Here is a 23,110-nt window from a genome sequence, read left to right as displayed (position 1 = left end):
GTCACAGACTGTTTTATGTGTTTTTGATGAGAGCTCAGGCGGAGAGAGCAGCAGGAACATCACAGCTCCACAAACACGCTGTCAGTGACTGATTGAAGCGTGGGTACAATTACGCAGAATCATAGAGAACTTCAGAACTTTATAAGTGCCTCCGTCATATTTCTACATCACCACCGTGTGTTAATACAAGTAATACAGTTAAAGATGTTCCACGTAAAACACGCAGAAACATCGGAAACTCTCTGGCACGACCCCGGGATTTTTACGCGCGATCAGCTGTAAATCCGCTCGTGAACAGCGGGAGGTCGCCGTGTTGCGACACGAAGTGGGTGTAAACGATTCCCAAAATGAGCACCTCACGCGCTCTCCCTGCCTCTCATTCATTAAGGAAGTTCAGAGCTGTGAGGCTGAGCGCGCGGAGCCGGACGCAAAGGTGAGTCTGAGTTCGCTTCACTGTTCGTGGCTTTTTACGCAGAGAGGATGAGGAGTTTGCACGAGTGTCTGCATCAGTGCGAGCAGCTGATTGGTGACTTCACCGCCCATCCTGTCTCACCCTGAGACCCCCTGCGTCCTCGTACAGAACCCCGAGCCGCTGTTTTGTTTTTTTGTCACTAGCCCGGTCTCTCTGACGGGGTTTGCGCTGCTCGGAATCTTTGGCTCAGTTAGAACTAGTCAGACTTGTTTCATGTTGCCTTCGGGCGCATTCACAGCCGGGATCTTATTATTAGGGCCCGAGCACTGACAGTGCGAAGGCCCTATTGTATCTGCTCTGTTTATTATTATTATTATTATTATTATTATTATTATTATTATTATTATTATTATTTCGGCAAATGAATCGGCCTTTTGAGGGCCTAAACATGCTCAAAAACTCATGAAATTTTGCACACGCGTCAGGTCTGGTGAAAATTTACGTATTTTAATGTTCTCAGACATGGCCAGGGAAAATTGGCTCAGTAGCGCCACCTAGAAAAATGAAAAACGCGAGCCCCCGGTATGGGTATGACCTACATGTTTGAAAGTCGGTACACATATATAACGTTCAGAGTCGAACAAAAAAGTCTATTATGGCCATGTCCTAAACCCAACAGGAAGTCCGCCATTTTGGATTGAAGGTGACATTTTGGCTCTGATTTTACCGTTTCCATGCCTTGTACTTTAACGAACTCCTCCTTGGGATTTGGTCCTATAAACTTCAAATTTGGACAGTGCCAACTACACACCTGGGCCATGTTAAATTGCGGAGCTTTTGAGTTTTCACAATACGGTGACGCCGTGGCGCCGCGGCGAATTTCAATGACTCGCCATGAAAATCTTATTGCCTCTCATTCTGTCATACATTGTCCGAGCTGGACCAAAGAGTACACATATGATAAGGCTCCACCCCTGAACACATTTCAACTGCCATATTTGACATCAGGGACAGCGCCACCTAGTGGGAACAGGAAATGTCATGTTTTACACTTTGGGGTACAGTATTGTGATGGGTGACATCTGCAGCCTCAAATTTCTCCAGGAAAGCCTTAAGGAGTTGGTCTTGGGTTATAGTGAAAACTGTGAGTTTTCGCCAAAGGGTGTGACCCCAGCAGCATGGCGAACTTTGATGTCTCGCCATGAAGAAACAAATTAGTATAACTCAATGAAATCCAAGCTGATCAGAACCAGACTTTACAGGTATGATGTCAGACCCGCCCTGAACAGATTGATGTGCCCATTGTCAGGAGTAAGCAGAGCGCCACCTAGTGGCAACAGGAAATGTCATGGCTTTCACTTTGTTGTACTGATTTTCACAGGTTCATCGTGGACACCTCAAAAGCGGTGAATATTAACATGGGTCCCTCGTGATGCTTCAGTGCGAAAATTGTGACTTTAAACTGAACGGCGCACCCTGGTGGCAGCGCAGTTCACCATGAAAGATGAAGTGGCTTTTGAGGGGCTTGGAAAGTTTATAGAGGCTTTAAATTTGGCCCACACCTCCAATGTGATGAACGCTTTGTTGTTATGTAACCATTTTCCTTGAATAGCGCAAAATGGCTCCACAGCGCCTCCTACAAAATTTCAAAACCACAGTCCCTGCTCTGTGTTTTATCTATGAGTCTGAAACCTGGTAAGCTTATAGGAGATATCAAGATGTACAAAAAAGTCTCTTGGAGCAATATCCCAAATCCAACAGAAAGTCAGCCATTTTAAAATGAATGTGTAATTTTGGCGACATTTTCCCCTCTTTTCAGGCACCGTACTTTGACGAACTCCTCCAAGGGATTTCATCAGATTGATGCGATCTCCAGTGTGTGGAATCTAAAGACCTTTGTGATGTTAAATTGCGAAGCTTTTTACATTCAGGGAAACGGGCTGGTCATGGCGGCACGTGGTTTCAGTCACTCGCCAAAAAGCAGTAATCTGCTGTCACTCAAAAACACAATGTTCAATCTCTCCCAAAGGTCATAGGCGTGATGAAACTCGAGCTCGGAAATGTTTGTTATGCCATTTGTCATTAATGGTTAGAGCGCCACCTAGTGGGACGACTAACTAATCATGATTGAACGAGATGAAATGTTAGCTGGTGGTTAAATGCATGAATTCCATCAATGTGACATCAGATCGGACGTGCTGGTTTTAGGTGTTGGGCGTGGCTCGACGCGCCGGGGGTGCGAGGGCCCTGATAACGCTGCTTGCAGCTTTAATTGCGGTTATTCTTCATATCTGCCTCTCCGCAGGGTCACCGCACAGTCTCAGGAACCTGTCAGCGCGATTATGCAGGCAGTTTAACTTGTTTCAAAATAAAATTGCAAAGGAATCAGAAATTCTTACGTCACTAATGAGGTGTCACCTGAAAAATATGGGGCATGGTTTCAGAATTGACAGGTGTGGAGAGCAGCGAAGCGTTGCAGGTTTACCTGGGAGCTGGGTTTTTTTGTTTGTTTGTTTGTTTGGGTTTTTTTTACTTTGTAATGTGATCTCAGAGGCTACTCCACCCAAAAACCCTAATCCACAGTAAGTAAGTAAGTAAGTAAAATTTATTTATATAGCACTTTTCACAGATAAAAATCACAAAGTGCTTTACAACACAGGAAATGGGAATATAAAAACAATATAACAGTAAATAAAACAATGTAAAACAATAAAACTATAAAAACAGCATAAGAAGAAATTAATCAAATGCTTTTCTAAATAAAAATGTCTTCACAGGAGGTCACGGGTGTCACAACCTGAGTGATCCCTGCTCTAGTGTAACTCAGTGCTCTGCACGGGTTTTTTAATTTACTCAATTACTGGATGCTGTAAGAGAAAGAGGCAGGAAGCAAATAAAGAACCACAAAACCATCAGCCAGTCACAGGACAGCAACTCTGAGCGTTCAGACACGTAGACTCGGCCTGCTGAAGTTCACCCCGCGCATCAGAGTGTGGAAGAAAGTGACTTTGAACGTGATGTGGTTGTTGGCTCTGAGTCTGTGGGGTTCACAGAGAATCGTAGGTCAAAGGTCAGTACAACAGGATGTGCAGAGGACACGTCTGCAGCACCTGTGTGACGCTCTCATGTCAACACGGCCAAAAGACTCCCTCACCTTGCTGAATTGAAGGAGCGAATTCAAACAATTCTGAAAACAGGCGTCCATCAAGACCAGACAAGCACTAAAGAGCTGATTATAAAACACTAACATAATAAAAACAGATAAAAATCCCCCAATAAACTAAAAAAATGTTACTGAATGAAGGAAAATCTGCTGTTGCTTTAAAGTCATCACTAAAACTGTCAACTTCCTGCATTTAAAACTGTTTCATTATCATTTAGTAATTATTAGAGTGAAATAAAAAAAACTTTCTGCGACACGTGAAAGCTGACTGCGAGTGTTGCATCATCAATATTCCCAGTTTTTCAAAAAAAGGTAAAATCCTGCTGTCATCAGACGCCGTCATGCATTTGTCTCTTCTTGTCCAGTTTCACTTCAGAAAACTGTTTTATTTTGGTCACAGTGTCACGCTGTTGGATTTTGGGAGTCCTTTTGCTGACTCTGAGGACTTGAAGTGGAAGCAGCTTTTCAGGTTCCTTTAAACTCGCCGCTCGTAACTCCAGTTACGGCTCCCAGCTGTTCTCAGGTGTGCTCTGTTGACACTTCAGGTAGTAACACGGGACATATGACGTTTACTCCAGGCCTATGTTTGCATTTGGACCTGTTGTTATTCATGTCCACGTCAAGTCGACTGGAGGATGTGAAGAAAAAGCTTGTTCCTCTTTTGTGTGCTCCTCGCTGCACCTTCCTTTCTGTGTGCTTTGAATTCTGCATCTAACAGCATTTAAAGCCTCAAGATGTTTGCTCAAAGGCACGTTTAATCGTTGCTTTACGGCGCTCACTTTGTTTCCCTGCATGAAAACCTGAGTTTACGCCGAGGACGCATCAGCACAGCAGGTCAACAGTAATTCTTACTTTTATAAATATATTTTTCTGGAGCTCTACTAAAGATGCTTTGCAGCTTTTTCTGTTAAAGCTTTTTCATTTCAGTGGGTAAAATCTGACACTGTCAGGTCCACGTGGTGATGGGTCGTGACCTCAGCCTTATCCTAACCCTGACTATAACAGTAAAGCTCACTGGATGTTATGAGGTCTCTGAGCACTGTAACACTAAAACAGAAACAGTTCGCTGTTAAATGAAAAGCTCTGTCTAACTGCTGAAACTAAAACGCTTCAACAGGTGCAACTTTTTGCATCTCAGCTGGAGTTTTCCATCCAAATTGTGGAGCGGCTCTATGGTTACACCGTAACCTTGGTTCTCTGAATAAAAGACTATCTCTCTACTCGGGAAGAGATAGTCTCGATATGATAGAGAACACAGCAAGCTGACAGCAACCGAGGCAACTGCAACAAGGTTTTTACTGCAGCGCCATTTCTGAGGCCAATTCTGCCTAGCAACAGCTAGCAAACCACAGCAGAATACACACTGTCCAAATTAGCATGAAGTTGCCGTCTGGTTCTAAACTGAAACAGCTTTTTTTTGGCATATTTACATAATTAACTTCAGTGTTCGTGTTCATTGCTGTGTATCACATCTGTTAAATAAAATAAAGATAATCTGCCTGTGACATGACACCCGTGGAGCTGCTAATGAAGAGTTAGCATGCTAGCTTTAATCTTTACAGATCATTCAGGCAACATGTTTCAGCAATGGAGTTTATTTTAATGATTATTTGATTCATCTGCAAGCTTCTTCATGCAGCTGAAGTATCAAAATTTACACTTGCTCCTTAGTAAGTAGAAATTTAAACATATTTTAGGTGCTGCATGGCAACAAGCGTCCACTTGATTAGTTGATCGTGAGTGTGGTAAAAATACTTTTCCCCCCCAGTGTTTTAATCTCTCTAAATAAATCCATACTTTCCCGTTTTGTATGAACAGTAACCACAGAATAAGACCGGTCGGGTTTCACAAACAATCATTGTGGTTATGGCACAGCTCAAATAAATGCAGACCACTGACACCATAAACTCGCGGGCACGTGAGATGCTGTGACGTTGACTCTGGGAAAATTAGTCTGCAAATCAAAAATCATTGATTAATTTTTTAAAACCTGTCAGGGCAACAACGGGGTGACGTCTCAGAAGACGCCATATTATCTTAATTTTAATTCTTTAATTTTATCTGAGTCTTATTGTCCTCTTTTTCTGATAATTTAACCCTGTCAGCTTAATTCATCGTCTTTTAACCTGTTTTCATCCAGATGAGCAACACACAAGCAAACGGCGAGTCCAGCGTTCAGATAACCAAGAAAGCCAAAATGAGCGGCGACACCGCCGCCCTGCACCTGGACGGCATCCCTCCGGACACGCTCAGTAAGGTACGTGTCACCTTGTTGGTATGTATGATATTTTTGTGGTAGAGACAGTATTCATAGATAACTAGCAAAAAGCCAACCTACACTGCCAGGCCTGCAGCACATGTTCGTCTCATTTATGTTTAAAACACAGAAGTCTGTTTTAATTTATCATGTTGTTGTTTTTTTGTATTCTTTATATCACTTTATAAAGTCACACGCCATAAACACCAAACACATAAATCATGAATACATATTTTATAGTTTTTCTTTGCAAGCTAGATATTTATTTTATACAGCAAAATAATAATTACAGGCACTTTTAGCTTTGCTGTCTCATGAATATTTATTTAAATATGTGACCACACATCCCACTGCACAACAATGTACATGTAACGTACAGGTCAGCAGTCACTTTGAGATTAGTTACTAAGAATCTGAGTGTTGAATAGAGCTTGATAATCCTGGTCTGGTCAATTATTTAGTACATTTGATTGCGATTTAGTCACACGTCTAAGACGAGTTTCGGATGATACACATGCACATATACACTACGATCAACATATTAGGGTTCGGTGAACACAGGATATATGTCTTATTTCTGCATGTTGGCATGCTAATTAATGAGAACACAGCATTAAAAAGTCCCTGTGCAGATACAATATCAATTAAATGTATTTTATTGGTTATTAACAGTAATGATAAAATACCTTTTAAAGTAAATATCACTTTAAAGGTTCCTGCATGTTTGCTCAGTCTGACACAGTCTAACGTTATGGTTTTAGCCTCTTATTGCACTGATCAGAAGGGAAAATCCAAAAGCTTTAATCACATGATGATGATGTCTTTATCTTTGCAGATAACTTGTCAGAAACGAAAGAATTTAACACTTTAAATGTGCTGAGCAAAGCTACCAAAGTTTATTGAGAATTCATCAGAAACTTCAGGCTAGCTTAAGTCACGGGGATTCTTCTTTCAGTGAGAAATGATCCAGATGTTGTCTTACACATTGCCACAGCTGCTAGCATTGCTCAGTGAGGTTCAGCTTCAGGGCTGGAAAATGAAGCCAGCGCTCTCAGGACCACTCAAAGACTCGTACAGCCTGGTACCAAGTATCTTGCACATTGAAGAAAGGAGAGTCCATAAAGTATGTGTGTATAAATATCTGTGTTTGTTTGCAGCAGTGGAAAAAAATGAAAATGGGCATAAAATCACATGAAAAACCAACATTCTCCCTGAGTGACAAACAGCAATATAATAATCTTCACACAAAAGCACGAAACACTCGTTACACAGACGTAAACAGAGCAGGTGAATATTTAAAGCACGCAAAGAACAGGAAGTAGCTGCGAGCTGTCTCAAACTGTTAGTGAGTGAATTCCTGACAGAGGTCAGGAAAAAACAGGAACAAAGAATCATATTTTTTCATTTGTCAGATTCATGGTCAGTCATTGGTTTACTAACTTAAATCATGACTTTATGTATTTCATCATTTTTAAAGTGACAACTTCCAGTTTTTCAGCTGCAACTTCATGAATAAGAAATCGGAGCCAAACCTCCTTATTTCCACAAAACCTCTACTCGCTTGTGTTCGTGACAAGCAGCACAATCGCATCGATTTCTATGACATCCAGGGAGTTTGTTTCTTTTTATGGTGTTTTTTAAGGGCGAGGCTCTGATGACTCCCAAGATGATCGCCAAAGACTGTCACCAAGACCAAAGGCTTCAGCAACCTTCGGTTTACTGGTCCATGTTCATGATGCTGGCGACTGATCCCTGACAACAATAAGCAAAACAAACCAAACGTGACTAAACTAATACTAAAAACACCGGTTTGTTCCAGGATGAAATCAGTCAGCCAGTAAAGCTGAAATTGATCCTCTAAAGTATCTGTGCCAGAAGAAAAATCAGAGTATTCACCAGATGAAGAGTTAAAAGTATCCGAGAATATTGGAAATAGTATTTCGGGACCATAACGGACGTCTAAGGAAAAAGTTTAAGTTCACAGTCAGAAAAGACTGAAATGAAGGAAACTGTGAGACCACAGCACAAATGTGACTCTGAAAATTTGAGGGAATTTCTCAGAATCGTTACTCAGTTCAGTTCAGTTTTATTTATATAGCGCCAAATCACAACAACAGTCACTTCGGGGCGCTTTGTATTGTAAGGAAGAGAGAAAACACGGTCTGAAGAGCTGTGCAGTGATTTTCCAGCTCTGAAGGAAGCCGGGAAAACAGTAAGGCTGAATTGTTGCTGCCATCTCCAGAGGATCATTACTCGCTGTGTCAGCCCAGCCTCTTCCTGCCTCTGATTTCACGTAAACCCATGTTTGTTTTGCATTTAGGTTCGTGTCACCATCACAAAGCCTGATGAAGGCCCGTAAGCTGCTGCGAACACGCCCTGGCAGCCAGTGTTGTGAAATGTGTGCTTCCAGGTTTCATGTTGTAGGACTTCTTTGGCAGGTTGGCTTTTTTTCTCCCACCGTCACACATGTTCTTTAAAGTAAAGGTTTGAACAGCCCTGCCGATGCAGCTCCGTCCTTACTTTAAGAAGCTTTTAAAGTAATCTGTGTGGAAGTTTAACTTTACATTTAGAGCTCAGCAACTCTGCTGTATCAAACTGTTATCAGTGGTTAAATTATTGATTCACAGTCAGAAATGAACCTGATATAAACCTAAACAGCAGCTGTGGTTGGAGTTAAACTTTGTCCCAGGATCAGATGCTGCCATGAGGCAGGGATACAAACGTGTCTGCCTCCTCTTTGTCTCTGAGTCCTCAGCTGCAGTACTTTTCCAGGAGCGAGTTTACTCTCCTCCGCTGTCCTCGCTCCTCCTCGTGCCTCCACACGCTCGTTTCTGGGTTCCTCCCTCCCAGCAGGCGAGGCTGACTTCATTCCTCCATCAAGACTGACAGGTAAATGTTTAGCCGGGAGGACATTCAACATTTGGAAGTGAAACTAAAGTTTTATGTGCTTCATTCAATTTAAAATAAACTTGAAATAAAATAATGAAAAATAAAGGTGCCGGTTTGAGCAGGTGAATTTAAGGGGAAGTGTGGGGGAGATATTATCCTGTTAAAGCACAGCATCCAAACCACTGTGGTTCAAAAGTAACCGGACACGTCCTAGCTTAATATTTCTTCTGTAGTATCAACACTGGCTGCTCACAGCTGATCCAGAGGAAGTGAAGAAGAAGATGAAACCAGTCGCTGGCACTGTGGCTGCACAGCGAGTCAGGAAGGTGTTTCCTGTCGTAAAATGGTTCAGGGCGATCTGGGTTTGGCTGCCACTCTTGTGGCAGTTGAGGAAATTCAGCGCTCAGAGGAAGCGGAGAAGCCGAGCCAACAGCACGATGACTGAGTCAAACACATTTTCACTCAGCGATTCATGTGTTTGATCCATCGTGTGGCTCGGGTACAGCTGCTCCATGCTACTGTACAGAGTCAGTTATACGCTTTCGCTTTGCTGATTTTCTCGCTGCCTTTCTATTCCCTCACATAGAGCCTACGTGTCTGTGTAACAGCCTTTGTGCTGTGTATGTATGTAGAGCGCATACATGTTCTGGACAGGTTCTGCATACTTTGAAGCTTCAGTGAGACACGGCAGTGAGACCTGCTTGCTGCCATGGAGGCCTTTTGAAGCCAAATGTGTGGATGAAACGTTGGAGTCCAAGCCGTGCCGAGTAACAGACTCATAAATGTGTGAATTTTACTCACTGAAACTGAAGCACAAACTTCAGAATGGTCTGAAACAGTAATATTAGTCAGAGAATCTATTAAAAATGCCCCAAACATCGTAAGCAAAGAAGGCGAGCAGCTACATGTAGACGTGTTTATCTCTGACAAAAGGTTTTACACGGCAGTTTCTGACTGACTGCTGGAGCCTCACATGGACGCTAAAGGAACTGCAGCACTCCTTTATTCAGCTCCAGAGGTGGAGCCGTGGTCGTTCTGATGATTACTGATAAAACACATCTGCAAAAACAAAGCTGATTTATGCAGAACAAAGTAAACAACAAGGAACGATGAAATCCTCGACTTGGAGACATCGTCGTGAGTTAACAACCTGAGGGTGGATGTGTTCATGACTTCGCTCTTCGCTCTGTGAACTTAAACTTTTTCCTTAGACGTCCGTTATGGTCCCGAAATACTATTTCCAATATTCTCGGATACTTTTAACTCTTCATCTGGTGAATACTCTGATTTTTCTTCTGGCACAGATACTTTAGAGGATCAATTTCAGCTTTACTGGCTGACTGATTTCATCCTGGAACAAACCGGTGTTTTTAGTATTAGTTTAGTCACGTTTGGTTTGTTTTGCTTATTGTTGTCAGGGATCAGTCGCCAGCATCATGAACATGGACCAGTAAACCGAAGGTTGCTGAAGCCTTTGGTCTTGGTGACAGTCTTTGGCGATCATCTTGGGAGTCATCAGAGCCTCGCCCTTAAAAAACACCATAAAAAGAAACAAACTCCCTGGATGTCATAGAAATCGATGCGATTGTGCTGCTTGTCACGAACACAAGCGAGTAGAAGGTTTTGTGGAAATAAGGAGGTTTGGCTCCGATTTCTTATTCATGAAGTTGCAGCTGAAAAACTGGAAGTTGTCACTTTAAAAATGATGAAATACATAAAGTCATGATTTAAGTTAGTAAACCAATGACTGACCATGAATCTGACAAATGAAAAAATATGATTCTTTGTTCCTGTTTTTTCCTGACCTCTGTCAGGAATTCACTCACTAACAGTTTGAGACAGCTCGCAGCTACTTCCTGTTCTTTGCGTGCTTTAAATATTCACCTGCTCTGTTTACGTCTGTGTAACGAGTGTTTCGTGCTTTTGTGTGAAGATTATTATATTGCTGTTTGTCACTCAGGGAGAATGTTGGTTTTTCATGTGATTTTATGCCCATTTTCATTTTTTTCCACTGCTGCAAACAAACACAGATATTTATACACACATACTTTATGGACTCTCCTTTCTTCAATGTGCAAGATACTTGGTACCAGGCTGTACGAGTCTTTGAGTGGTCCTGAGAGCGCTGGCTTCATTTTCCAGCCCTGAAGCTGAACCTCACTGAGCAATGCTAGCAGCTGTGGCAATGTGTAAGACAACATCTGGATCATTTCTCACTGAAAGAAGAATCCCCGTGACTTAAGCTAGCCTGAAGTTTCTGATGAATTCTCAATAAACTTTGGTAGCTTTGCTCAGCACATTTAAAGTGTTAAATTCTTTCGTTTCTGACAAGTTATCTGCAAAGATAAAGACATCATCATCATGTGATTAAAGCTTTTGGATTTTCCCTTCTGATCAGTGCAATAAGAGGCTAAAACCATAACGTTAGACTGTGTCAGACTGAGCAAACATGCAGGAACCTTTAAAGTGATATTTACTTTAAAAGGTATTTTATCATTACTGTTAATAACCAATAAAATACATTTAATTGATATTGTATCTGCACAGGGACTTTTTAATGCTGTGTTCTCATTAATTAGCATGCCAACATGCAGAAATAAGACATATATCCTGTGTTCACCGAACCCTAATATGTTGATCGTAGTGTATATGTGCATGTGTATCATCCGAAACTCGTCTTAGACGTGTGACTAAATCGCAATCAAATGTACTAAATAATTGACGAGACCAGGATTATCAAGCTCTATTCAACACTCAGATTCTTAGTAACTAATCTCAAAGTGACTGCTGACCTGTACGTTACATGTACATTGTTGTGCAGTGCGATGTGTGGTCACATATTTAAATAAATATTCATGAGACAGCAAAGCTAAAAGTGCCTGTAATTATTATTTTGCTGTATAAAATAAATATCTAGCTTGCAAAGAAAAACTATAAAATATGTATTCATGATTTATGTGTTTGGTGTTTATGGCGTGTGACTTTATAAAGTGATATAAAGAATACAAAAAAACAACAACATGATAAATTAAAACAGACTTCTGTGTTTTAAACATAAATGAGACGAACATGTGCTGCAGGCCTGGCAGTGTAGGTTGGCTTTTTGCTAGTTATCTATGAATACTGTCTCTACCACACCCTGTTCTTTACTACACCCACGAGTCTTCCCGGAGGTCTTCCTCTTCTCTCCATCTTATCTTAAAGAGTTCGTGGCACCACATCACCCCAACAGGGCGCTCCTTTAGGCTTCCCATAATGCACTGAGTGTTTGTTCTAGACACCAGTCTGCATTTAATTATTAGTTATTAATAATCTCTGGCTCTCTTCTCTTCTTTTCAGTCATGTCTTCCTCCCCTCCCTGAGCCTGGTTCTGCTGGAGGTTTCTTCCTGTTAAAAGGGAGTTTTTCCTTCCCGCTGTCACCAAAGCGCTCGCTCAGTGGGTTTTCTCTCTTCCTTACAATACAAAGCGCCCCGTGGTGACTGTTGTTGTACAAATAAATCATGTTTCTGAGAAATCCCTCAAATTTTCAAAGTAAAAACTTTCGGTTGGTTTTAGAATTTAAACTTTGGGTCTGCTGATTTCAACAGACAACGTCCGGCAGAAGCAACAATCCCTGTGCAACTTCTCCAGAAGTTACTCCATTTAATTTCAGGATATCTTGTGAAATCAGCTTCAAACTGTGCCAACTTTCAACTTTCACAAGAGATCAAATGAAACAGATCCTGTTGCAGTGCGACGGGTCAGTGAATAATAATCATCAGTTATCTGTAAAATATTTAAACCGCAGCGTTTTATTTATAAAGCTCTGTTGGAAACAAGAACAGGGCGACCAAAGTGCTGCACAGAGACACAACAGAGTCGTGCACGTTAAACAGCGAGGGAGCACAGAGTAACGAGTCGTAACTTTGGGTGGAAGGCCTGTTTTTAACCCTGTGTGGTGTTCATGTTTTTGTTACTCAGCCAGTGCTCATGGGTCTGGTGGACCCGCTAGAGTTTTGGCTTTGCAAATTAACACTATCAAACAATTTTATGTTAAATTACTCAACAGATGTTTACTTCATCCCAATTACAAGCCATATGAACAGCAAACATGGTTAATTTTTTCCCTTTCCCTTTGTTAGATCACATTTATGAATTAATGTGCTTCTCGTTTTGTTTTGTTTTTTATAAAATGTTATAAAAAAATAAATCAGTTATAATCAAGTGGAGTGAGTGGAAAGACACAACACATATACACGTGAAGCAATATGTTTCACAACTAAATGGGATCAGCTGCTCATCAATGGTGACATTAGGCCCAGGGTTGTAAAACAGGGGGAGGTGGTGCACACACTTATCCCACACTGTCCTGATGGCAGCTTGCTTGTCTCTCTGCCGTCGAGCTGGTCTGTCGTCTCGGTTATCAAAACGGATAATCCTGGAAATTTTGTGGAAGTTTTCCAGAGACATTGATGCACGGAAAGGTTCTTGCCGGTTTCTGCATCCCACAGGGATTCTGTGGATTCCCCTTTGGACCTGAAAACTCCTGCAAGGATAAGAACCCCAAAGTAGGCCTTTGTGGTTCTTAGATGAATTTGGTCCATCTCCTTCCACCTCTCTCCAAAAACACACCTTCCTTCTAGATCACTGCAATCCAGAATAATTTTCTGGAAGGAATCTGGGATGAAAAGCTCAAATGAAGACTTGATGTCCTGCACATGAGTAACTGTCAGCCGTGTTGGCCCTGGCTTATCACAGTAACAGCTCTGCAGGGTGGCTCATTTCTTGGGCAAGAAGACCATTCAATTTCAGCATTTATTGACATCCATATTTCTTCACTTGCTGTCTGGTGGGCTTGTTCTGGTCCTGGAGCTGGCTACAGATGGGGTACTCGTCTTCGTTTTGTTACTAAACGGTGCTCAACCTCATCCTCTCCTTCAAAGTCACTGTCAGACTCTGAATTTTCAGAAATGTGAAATATTCTGAAACCTCTTTGTCAACATCATCCGAAGCCCCTCTCTCTTCCAAAATCAATTGGATGGCCCTCGCAGCAGATAATCTTTTGCCATCTTGATCAGTTGTGATAAAGAACCACACTGGCAAAGTCTTATTTATAGTATTATGCCCCTAATTTGCAGGTGGGACAGGGTATGAGAAAATAAAATTTGGATCCCTCAAGAAAGAGGGTAAAATGTGCGGGAATGTAAGAGCAGACGGTGTTGATAGTTGAATTTTCAACAATGTTGCAACTTTGTGCGGAGCAGGAGGGGAAGAAAACACTATCAGCAGCACCAGAAAGGAGGAAGACAGAGTGTGGGAACACAGGACCTACACTTTCAACACTTTTATTAGACCTGGGTCCAGTGGACCCGAACACCTTGTATGTAATGTAAATGCGTGGGGGGAGGTACAGTATGAGGTCATTGAAAATTAGTTCGGATTTATGTTCTTCACAGAAAATAAGCCAAAGCCAATGAATTTCAGGTTGAAAAAAATAATTAATTGTTTAATTTTTCTTTTAAAAAAAACTGAAAACGGGTCTCACAGACCCGAACACCATACAAGGGTTAAATGTGCTCAGCGCGATCAGCTCGGAGTTTGTGTCCCGTCTTTGGAACAAGTCAGGTGATCCGGAGAGAACGAAAACCGGACACAAAGGTTAGACTCCAAACAAATAAAAGGACTTCGATTCGTAGATGAGCGATGAGCTCGCTGCCTGCGTCAGCTTTTGTGCCGCCTGTAGGCGAGCAGGGTTCAGTGCAGTAATGGAGCCGTCGAAAGCACATTCAAAATGATGTAAATAGAGTCAGCAGCATCACAGACAACAGAATCAAATCTGACTCAGTTTCTGTGTTCAGTTGTTTAAAAGACGCCTGAAAGACATTCAGGCCAGTTTATGGATCTCACCGTGAATCTAAAGCGCTGTGTCGCTGAGCGCAGTTACAGCCTTCTTTATCTCGTTTACTCGTCCGTGTCACCCTGACTTCCTCCCGCCTGATGCTGTTAGAGACAAAACTCCAGCCCGTTCTGTCTCCGAGCACAGACGGATTCACAGAGCAGCAGCTGAGTCACAACATGTGATCAGAAATGAGTAAAGATTGATTTTCAGGCTCAGCTGTGGGTTTGATGTGCTGAACGTATCTGCAGAAGCGTTTAAATGTTGTTTTTGTATTTTAAGCCTCAGCCTCACCACACGCTGCAGGGAGTGAATGAGGTCACTACGAGACGCGAGCAGCTGAAGCTTCCTCTGAAGAGCTGGTCCTCCTTCAGAGAGGGCGAGGAGCTCAGTCATTAGAGTGGAGTCTGACTCAGACCTGAACTCCTCCTTGGTGAGGTGTTTCAGGCATGTCCAGCAGGGAGGAGATCTCAGGGCAGATTAAGACACGCTGCAGAGTTTCTGCCTCTCTGCTGAACACCTCGGCGTCTCCCAGAGGAGCAGCCGGAGGTCAGCACGCCTGCTGAGCCCGCTGCCCCCGGGCAGACGTCCTCTGCACCGGGGCGGCGCTTTTCTCTGCTGAACACTGCTTTAAACAGTCGTGTGTGTTCTTCTGCAGATTTTGAGGAAATGTCGCCATCTTGTGGTTAAATGACACAGTTGCCTTGTTTGGGTTTCCCTCGAGGGCACCGACGTGTGGGCGGTGTCGACACCCTGAACACCTTTATGTCTTTATGCTGTTCACGTGACACGGCCTCCCTCTGCAGGTGGAGAAGTACCTGCAGCCTTTCCAGCTGTCCCCGGAGACGCTGCAGGAGGTTTCGGCTCGGCTCAGGAAGGATCTGCTCCGAGGTTTAGGGAAGCACTCGCACCACAAGGCGCCCGTCAAGATGCTGCCCACCTTTGTCAGGGCCACGCCTGATGGGACGGGTAAGGACATTTTCAGATAAAAGCCAAACTTTGAATCTTCCCATAAAAACCAGAACTGTGTGGTTTACCCTCCAGCTGCTTTCTACACATGCTTACACCTGGAGCTACAGTCCAGATGTGTCCTAATGATTAAGCTCTGTGACTCTTTCTCTTAAAATTAAGACATTTGTGACTTTACGTGTGAGGAGAATGACTTTAATTTCAGTCTCTATTTAACATGGAGCCAGTGAAGAGAAGCCAGTATGAGAGAACGATGATATCTTATAGTTCCTGTTTGTACTCCTGCTGCTGTGTTTGTTTATTATCCTGATAATAAAGCTTTACAGTCGTCCAGCTTAGAAGTAATAAATGCATGAACTAGTTTTTGAGCATCACTCTGAGACAGGGTGTTTCTAATTTTAGATATTGTGCAGATAAAGAAAGCAGTCCTACATATTTGTGTTTTATGTGCACACTGGGACAAAGCTGACTCCCCACTGGCACGTGCTGTGATTGGATGTTGAAGGCTTCAGCCGTCTTCACGTGGCTACAGTAGAAGAACCCTGGACAGCTGCTGATGTGGTGAATCTAAGCAGTTAAAGCTTAAACGGCTGTGGGAGGGTTTTCAGTGATTCGCAGGTCGAACAGTTGGTGGCCGGGAGGTGAACAGGGTCTGATAGCATGTCTGCATCGGCACTGCAGCAACGATGAAAACACTCAGAGTAATTCACAACTTCCTCCACTTTAGATTGTCAGAGACCTTTGCAGGGAAATAAAAGGGCGGGATTATAATTATTAAAGCTATAATTACATTTTAAAGATGGCTTCCTGTAACTAAATCTTCATCATGCGGTCGGCAGAGAAAGGCGACTTCCTGGCGTTGGATCTGGGAGGAACAAACTTCCGTGTGCTTCACGTCCGTGTGGAGGAGGAGGCGCAGAAGGTTCTGAAGATGGACAGTCAGATCTGCGCCATCCCACAGGAAATGATGCTGGGAACCGGAGAACAGGTGACACAAATGCACACTGAAGGAAAACAAAGCAAACGGAAACATGCGAATCCCCAAAATTCACGTCTGTCTCTGTACAGCTGTTCGACCACATCGCCACCTGTCTCGGAGAGTTCCTCGAGTCTCATAACCTGAAGGGTCAAACTCTTCCTCTGGGCTTCACCTTCTCCTTCCCCTGTGAACAGCTGGAAATCGACAAGGTCTCACACACACACACACACACACACAGTAACTACACAACAGTGACCTGTGTGTTTCGGCTGTTTGAGGAGACATCAGCCTGTAGCTGGTTAGGCTGTTCATGGTTTTAAAGGTGGTTTAGATGAGTTTTTAGAAGGAAAAGAAAATGATCAGAAATAATCACAGAGACAGAAAACTATCACTAAAGTGCAGAAAACATAAACAAAGAGACAAAACCTTAAAAAAAAACTACCACAGAGATCCAAGACGACTGACCCTTAGAGACCCCGGACTCTCCCCGGGGTTTCTGTGCCTCCTCCTACAGTCCAAACATTCCTGAAAGCAGATTTTCTTTCTGAGGTGAACTCAGTGTCAGTCCTCGCGTTCACACCGATGTCACTGATAGATTCTGTAAATTGTGTTTTTCTGCACAGAGCATCCTGATCCACTGGACCAAAGGCTTCAACTGCTCCGGGGTGGAGGGGAAAGACGTGGTCCAGTTACTGAAAGAGGCCATTCACAGGAGAGGGGTCGGTCCAAAAACACTCCCAGAAATCACATTCATGTGTTTCAGCTCTGGCCTGCAGAGCCGTTCTTCCAGCTGCAGCGTTTTAGTGTTTTACCCTTCAGCACAATGTTTCTTTATACACACACACTCAGTGACACTGCATACACTCATTACTGTTTCAGTTGATGCTAACTCACTCATGATGTTCGAGCATCAGAGTAACTGCAGCTCGTATACCAGCCACGAGTGCAGAGGCAAAGCTACAAAAAAACTGTCATTGTCTAAAGAGACGTGGACTTAACTGTAAGGGATAAACCCAGTAGCACCACGTGCTGATGTGCTGACAGAAAATGTTATGTTAAATTGTTTGTGAGCCTCATATTTGAATCGGCAAGTAATTCTTCCCACTTCACCCCTCTGTGAATGCTGCTGAGGTGCAGATTAAAAGCACCGTGGCACTTTCTCTTTCTGTGTAGGCAGGATATTTGTGAATAGGCGAGATATAAATGCACCTGTCTGCCTGTCTTCTTCTCTGCAGGACTATCATATTGGCTCGGTTGCCATGGTGAACGACACAGTGGGAACAATGATGAGCTGTGGCTACAGGGACCAGAGCTGTGAAATCGGCATGATCATTGGTAACCATAATTTCACTCTGGGATGTCTTTGTCTGTGTTTGTCTTTTATGTTTGCCGTTATTGCACTTTAATCAGCCATGCTGTTGTGCTTTATAAATAGATAAACCTCACATCTGTCTGACTGAGCTGTGTTTTCCTGCACGCCCCGAACACACTGACAAGATGATGAGTAGTCGGTTTATTGAGGTCATAAATAAATTACTGAATGGATAAAACATCCACAACAAAGACATAAAAGCAGCTATATAGATACACAAAACAACCACAAAGAGACGCAAAGCAGAAAAAAATGACCCCTAAAGAGCCACAGTCACAAGAAGGCAAGAAGTACACAAACATGAAAACATGAAAGTCTTACTTTTTATACAGGATGGACTCAGCCTCTTGTAAAAAGTTTCCTGACAAGGTTTTTCTTCTCAGTCACTATTTTTGAGTCTTACTGAAGACAAAATTATCTAAATGATGGTCCCCAAAGAAAAAAATAAATACCAGGCTTACATTGAAAGCTACTGTTCACGCATCTACTTTATAGTATTATAAAGTAGATGTTATTTGTAGTACTGTAGTAGCAGGTTTTAGACACAGAAATATGTGATATTAGAGTGTGATTTGTGCTTTGGTTATGATGCTTCTTGGCTCAGAATCCCGGACAAGCCCCCAAATTTACTCAAACAACAGAGAATGATGTCACAGGAGCTACAATGTTTTTTACACAGATGCAGCAGCTGCTGTCTGAGCCAGATGTTGTCTGAATGACAAGTGACATCTGCCCATAGGTGAAGGAGTCACAGAACTGTGTGGCCCACAAGTGTACATATTTGCTATATTTGGGCCAAACATTCATTGCTATATCTGGAGGGCTTCCTCCAAGACCTAAATTTTAATTTTTATATTTTAAAATATCAGAAAATTATATTTTAATTTTATGACATTTTGGGGTCAATTTGCAAATAATTCCCTTTTATTATGATTTTGACTCTTCTAAGCTGCTAAATGCTTCGCGGTTTAAATGGTAAATGGTAAATGTATTTGTAAAGCGCTTTACTAGTCCCTAAGGACCCCAAAGCGCTTTATACATCCAGTCATCCACCCATTCACACACTGATGAGGGCAAGCTACATTGTAACCACAGCCACCCTGGGGCGCACTGACAGATCTAAACAACATTGTCCTGCAGGTACGGGAACCAACGCCTGCTACATGGAAGAAATAAAGAATGTGAAGCGTATTGAGGGCGAGGACGGACGGATGTGCATCAACACGGAGTGGGGCGGCTTTGGGGATGACGGATGCTTGGATGACATCCTGACTGAGTTCGACGTGGAGGTGGACAAGACCTCCATCAACCCCGGCGTGCACATGTATGTTTCACAACTATTCAGAATCATAACACACCTCTCCCGTTCATGTGATCAGCTTCAGATAAGTCTTTGACACAACTTCTATACAATAATTTTTGGCCACAGCAGAAGTTAGAAACTAATAGCTAATGTTTGTGAGAGTTTCTGTCCTGATTATGTGCTTTCTCCTGTAGCTTTGAGAAGATGATCAGCGGCATGTATTTGGGAGAAATCGTTCGACTGGTGCTGGTGAAGATGACCAAGGACAAGCTGCTGTTTAAAGGACAGATATCGGAGACATTGGGGACCCCAGGACGATTTGAGACCAAGTTTATCTCTGAGATTGAGGAGTGAGTCTTTTGCCTTTTCCTTGTTTCCAGCAGTCTCTCCTGGTCTTCATTATCTAACCACTTTGTCTGGTGCTCAGGCCGGACAGCGGTTTGGAGAACGCCAAGAAGATTCTGACTGAGTTGGGTCTGGATTGGGATCTGGTCGACGCCTCTGTGGTGTGCCTGGTCTGCGACACTATCTCCTCACGCTCGGCCTATCTCTGTGCTGCCGCCCTGGCAACCCTCGTCAACCGCATCCGTAACAACCGCAAACTGGGCCATCTGAAGACCACTGTCGGGGTGGACGGGACAGTGTACAGAAAACACCCCACGTAAGAGGCATTTGGTGATCAGAGCAAAGACATTTGAACATTTCACCAAACTTCAGTTGGTTTGCTGATATTAAGTAACCAGTCTTTTCTAACAGGCATACTTAAATATTGTTTGGAAAGATTGTACAGAGTACACTTTTAATGACTTTAAAAACAAGAACTGAGTGCATATCCTGTACATTCAGGTTCAGATATATTCATACACTCCCATTAATACTAGGTTAAGTCTTCTTTAGCAAGTTGCACTTTGACCAGACACTTTTAGTAGCCATCAACAAGCCTCTGCCATAACTCTGGTTGAATATTTGATCACTTTTCTTGCCAGTTTTGGTAGAGTTCATTTAAACTGGTTGGGTTCCTGGCACAGACCCGGCTTTTAAGCATAGTCCATATTTTCAGTAGGGTTGGGGTCAGGGCTTTGGGAAGGCATTTCCACAAGCTTAATGTTAGCCTGCTTTATTCATCCCGTAAACAGTTCTGATGTGTTTGGGTAAATATGTACTATGTAAGTAATTTTACATTGTGTATGTCCACCTTTAAATATCTTTAGGTAAATATAATTAAATTGTAATTTAAAATAAAACTCCATTTAATTTCACAGGAATGATACCCGTAGTCCTAGGCTGTATTATGAGGCACTTGTCCATGTGGGATGCTGCAAATTTCAGTTAAGCTTGAAGGAGGAACTTCTTTCTTGGTCGACACCCTTTCAGTTGATGGACAGTGACGCTGGTGCTTCAGCAGTTTGGTGGTTGTTGGGTTGTTCCTGAACATCCTGACCGGTTTTCCCTCTTCTGAGGGGGACAGTTTGGATCTTGTTTCAGACCCTCTGCAAAGTGGAGACACATTGAGCTGATGATCTCTGAATCTGCGGTTATTTAGAAATGGCTCCAAGAGAACATCCCAACCTAGATTTCCTGAGTTTCACAAACTTTCCCATTTTTCTGAGTCGGTCAATCCAGTATCTGCTGTCAAATCCTTTTTATTCTGGCAAAGAGAAACTACCAATCGTTATCACTATATGAATAGGCCTTGACTTAATAGACACTGTAGTACCTTCAGCACCGCATTTGGGTCTATGCATAGATTTGAGCCTGTAGCTATAATTCTGATCTTGTGTAGATTAGAGGAACCCATTTCTTGTTTTGTTTTTGTTTTTTTGCAACTCATTAAACGGTGAAATCTGGCAGTTCTGTCCTTTCAACACCTCCCTCTCTCTTTCCTTCCTTTTCCAGCTTCAGCAGTAAGCTCCAGAAGGCGGTGCGCCTGCTCGCCCCTCAGTGTGACATCACCTTCCTCGTCTCGGAGGACGGCAGCGGGAAGGGCGCTGCCATGGTAACGGCTGTGGCGCAGAGGCTGGCTCACCAGTCCCGACTGCTAGAGGAGAGCGACGGTGAGGACAATGATGAGGAGGAGGAGGAGGGTCAATAATGTATTTTTGACCAATCTATGCCTCAGCGCAGCTGCAACTGTTCATATAATGTAAAGAGAGGTGGAGGGAATCCTCTGGTATTTTATCATGTTGAGATTTTATTAGAAAAGAAGTAGAAAACATGTTGATCAGAGTATTTAAAGTACAAAAACTTGCACAAGACTCACTGAAAAAGGTATTAAAAAGTAAACGATGTGTCAAAAGGAGACGATTTAAAGTCATTTTATAGGTCGCTATGGAGATTTTGATCCATTAAAAACGTATTTATTAATAAGGGGCATAGCTTCAGGGGGGATTTGTGGTGGCAACAATTCCTAAAAATAAGTGTTGTTATATCACTGCAGCAAGGGGCGTATACTCCAGGGGGGGCAGAGGGGCCCAGATCCCACTATTGCTGGTTAGAGACAGTGTTTTCCTCCTCAGTGTGTCACTGTGAGTGTAACTCAGTAATGTTAAATAATAATAATAATAACCACTGAAAGCTGATGTTCTGATTATATAACAGGATATTTTAAAGTTAAAAAAAATGGACAGTTTACAAACCTTAATGTGTGAAAATGATGTTGATGAAAAACAGGCTAAAGGAACGAAAACAATTCAGAGCTTCCCTGAGAAATGTCGCGTTTTTAAGATGATTTTTTATTAACATAAATCTGTGACGGTTGTCAGCACACATGGTGGTACAAGGCAAGAAAGAGTGGAATAAATAATTTGGCTTTTTTAATTTCCTCAATCTCAATAAATAAAAAACACAAGACTAAGAATTATCAGAGAAATGCACCATTTGCTGCTTGGTGAGATTTCCAGTCATCCTGAACAGCAGTGATCTGTTTGTGTCCAAGTAAAAGATAACGGATGCTTCAGTCTGATGCAGAAAAGAGGGAGACAAGGATGTTTGTGAAATGTGTTTTTTAAGGTGCCAAAAATCCTCCTGCTCTTTTTTTTTAAAATGGGGAATAAAGAGTTTATGTACAAACAACCACAGAAGAAGAGCTGCAGCACAATGTGCACTAAAGCCAGTGAATAAATAAAAATGTTAAACCGTCCAATCAGAATGGAGCCTGTGTGTTTTCATTACTGATGCTGTGGTGCTGATGACAAATAAACAGGTGAGGAGGAAACTACTGAGAAGAAGCCTGGCTGTGCTGATGCCTATCTGACAAATAAGAGGCTGGAAAATTGGCCAGTAGGTATGATTGAACAGGTGAAATCAGTGACCTTTGACCTCAATGAAGTAACATCATGATGCAAAGAGAATATGTGAGGAAACGCCACAGTTCACAGACTGCTTAAGTAAAGAGACGGTGGACGATGTCAGCAGAAAGATCGTCTCAGATCCTTTTCTCCATGAGCTCTGACGGTGATGTTTGAACGAGCCGCCGTAAACATGCACTCACGTGCACTCACGTGCACTCACAAACACTCAACACTGCTGCGAACAAAAGAAGCAAAGAATCCGTCAGAGAGAAAAATCATTCAGCATTTTTAAAACACAGTTTGATGTTTGAGACACTCCAGCAGAGGTTTCCAGCTGTGTCTGCTGCTCTCCCTCTCATGATTAAAAGGATTATGTTTCAGTTACTCCAGTAAAGACACTTGCTTTAGCTTTTCTTTTTTTTCTGAAGGCCGTTCAGACACTTTCATCTGCTGTTTTTAAAAGCTCGCTGCACACCCAGCTGAGATATACCGAGTTTTTAGTTAATCGCTCTTTGAAAATCACCTTGTTGGTGTAAAATTCCTATTTTATGTTATTTTATGTTTGTTACATGCAGACAGAAACTCTGTGAGCTAACCATG

At 42.5% G+C, this 23,110-nt stretch overlaps 1 protein-coding gene across 4 annotated transcripts; it reads left to right on the top strand.

Moving 5' to 3' along the window:
- The first annotated feature begins 371 nt into the window (after window positions 1-371).
- Window positions 372-22,368, top strand: LOC146379668 (hexokinase-2-like). Of its 4 annotated transcripts, none has more exons than XM_084940990.1 (11): window positions 372-433; window positions 5,716-5,832; window positions 15,404-15,566; window positions 16,406-16,554; window positions 16,635-16,754; window positions 17,169-17,264; window positions 17,781-17,880; window positions 19,058-19,241; window positions 19,415-19,570; window positions 19,648-19,881; window positions 21,117-22,368. In XM_084940990.1, the coding sequence occupies exons 2-11, from the start codon at window positions 5,716-5,718 to the stop codon at window positions 21,310-21,312; spliced, it is 1,515 nt and encodes a 504-aa protein (XP_084797116.1). In that variant the 5' UTR covers window positions 372-433; the 3' UTR covers window positions 21,313-22,368. The 4 variants fall into 4 exon arrangements, with proteins under 4 accessions (XP_084797116.1, XP_084797118.1, XP_084797117.1 ...); XM_084940992.1 differs by lacking the exon at window positions 372-433 and adding an exon at window positions 3,939-4,120; XM_084940991.1 differs by lacking the exon at window positions 372-433 and adding an exon at window positions 4,187-4,409.
- The last annotated feature ends 742 nt before the right edge of the window (window positions 22,369-23,110 follow it).

This window comes from Perissodus microlepis, chromosome 10, assembly GCF_051167445.1.
Source record: "Perissodus microlepis isolate ML-2025 ecotype Zambia chromosome 10, ASM5116744v1, whole genome shotgun sequence".
Lineage (NCBI taxonomy): Eukaryota > Metazoa > Chordata > Actinopteri > Cichliformes > Cichlidae > Perissodus > Perissodus microlepis.
The sequence above is the reverse complement of the archived record's forward strand: the minus strand, read 5'-3'. Positions and strand labels throughout refer to the sequence as shown.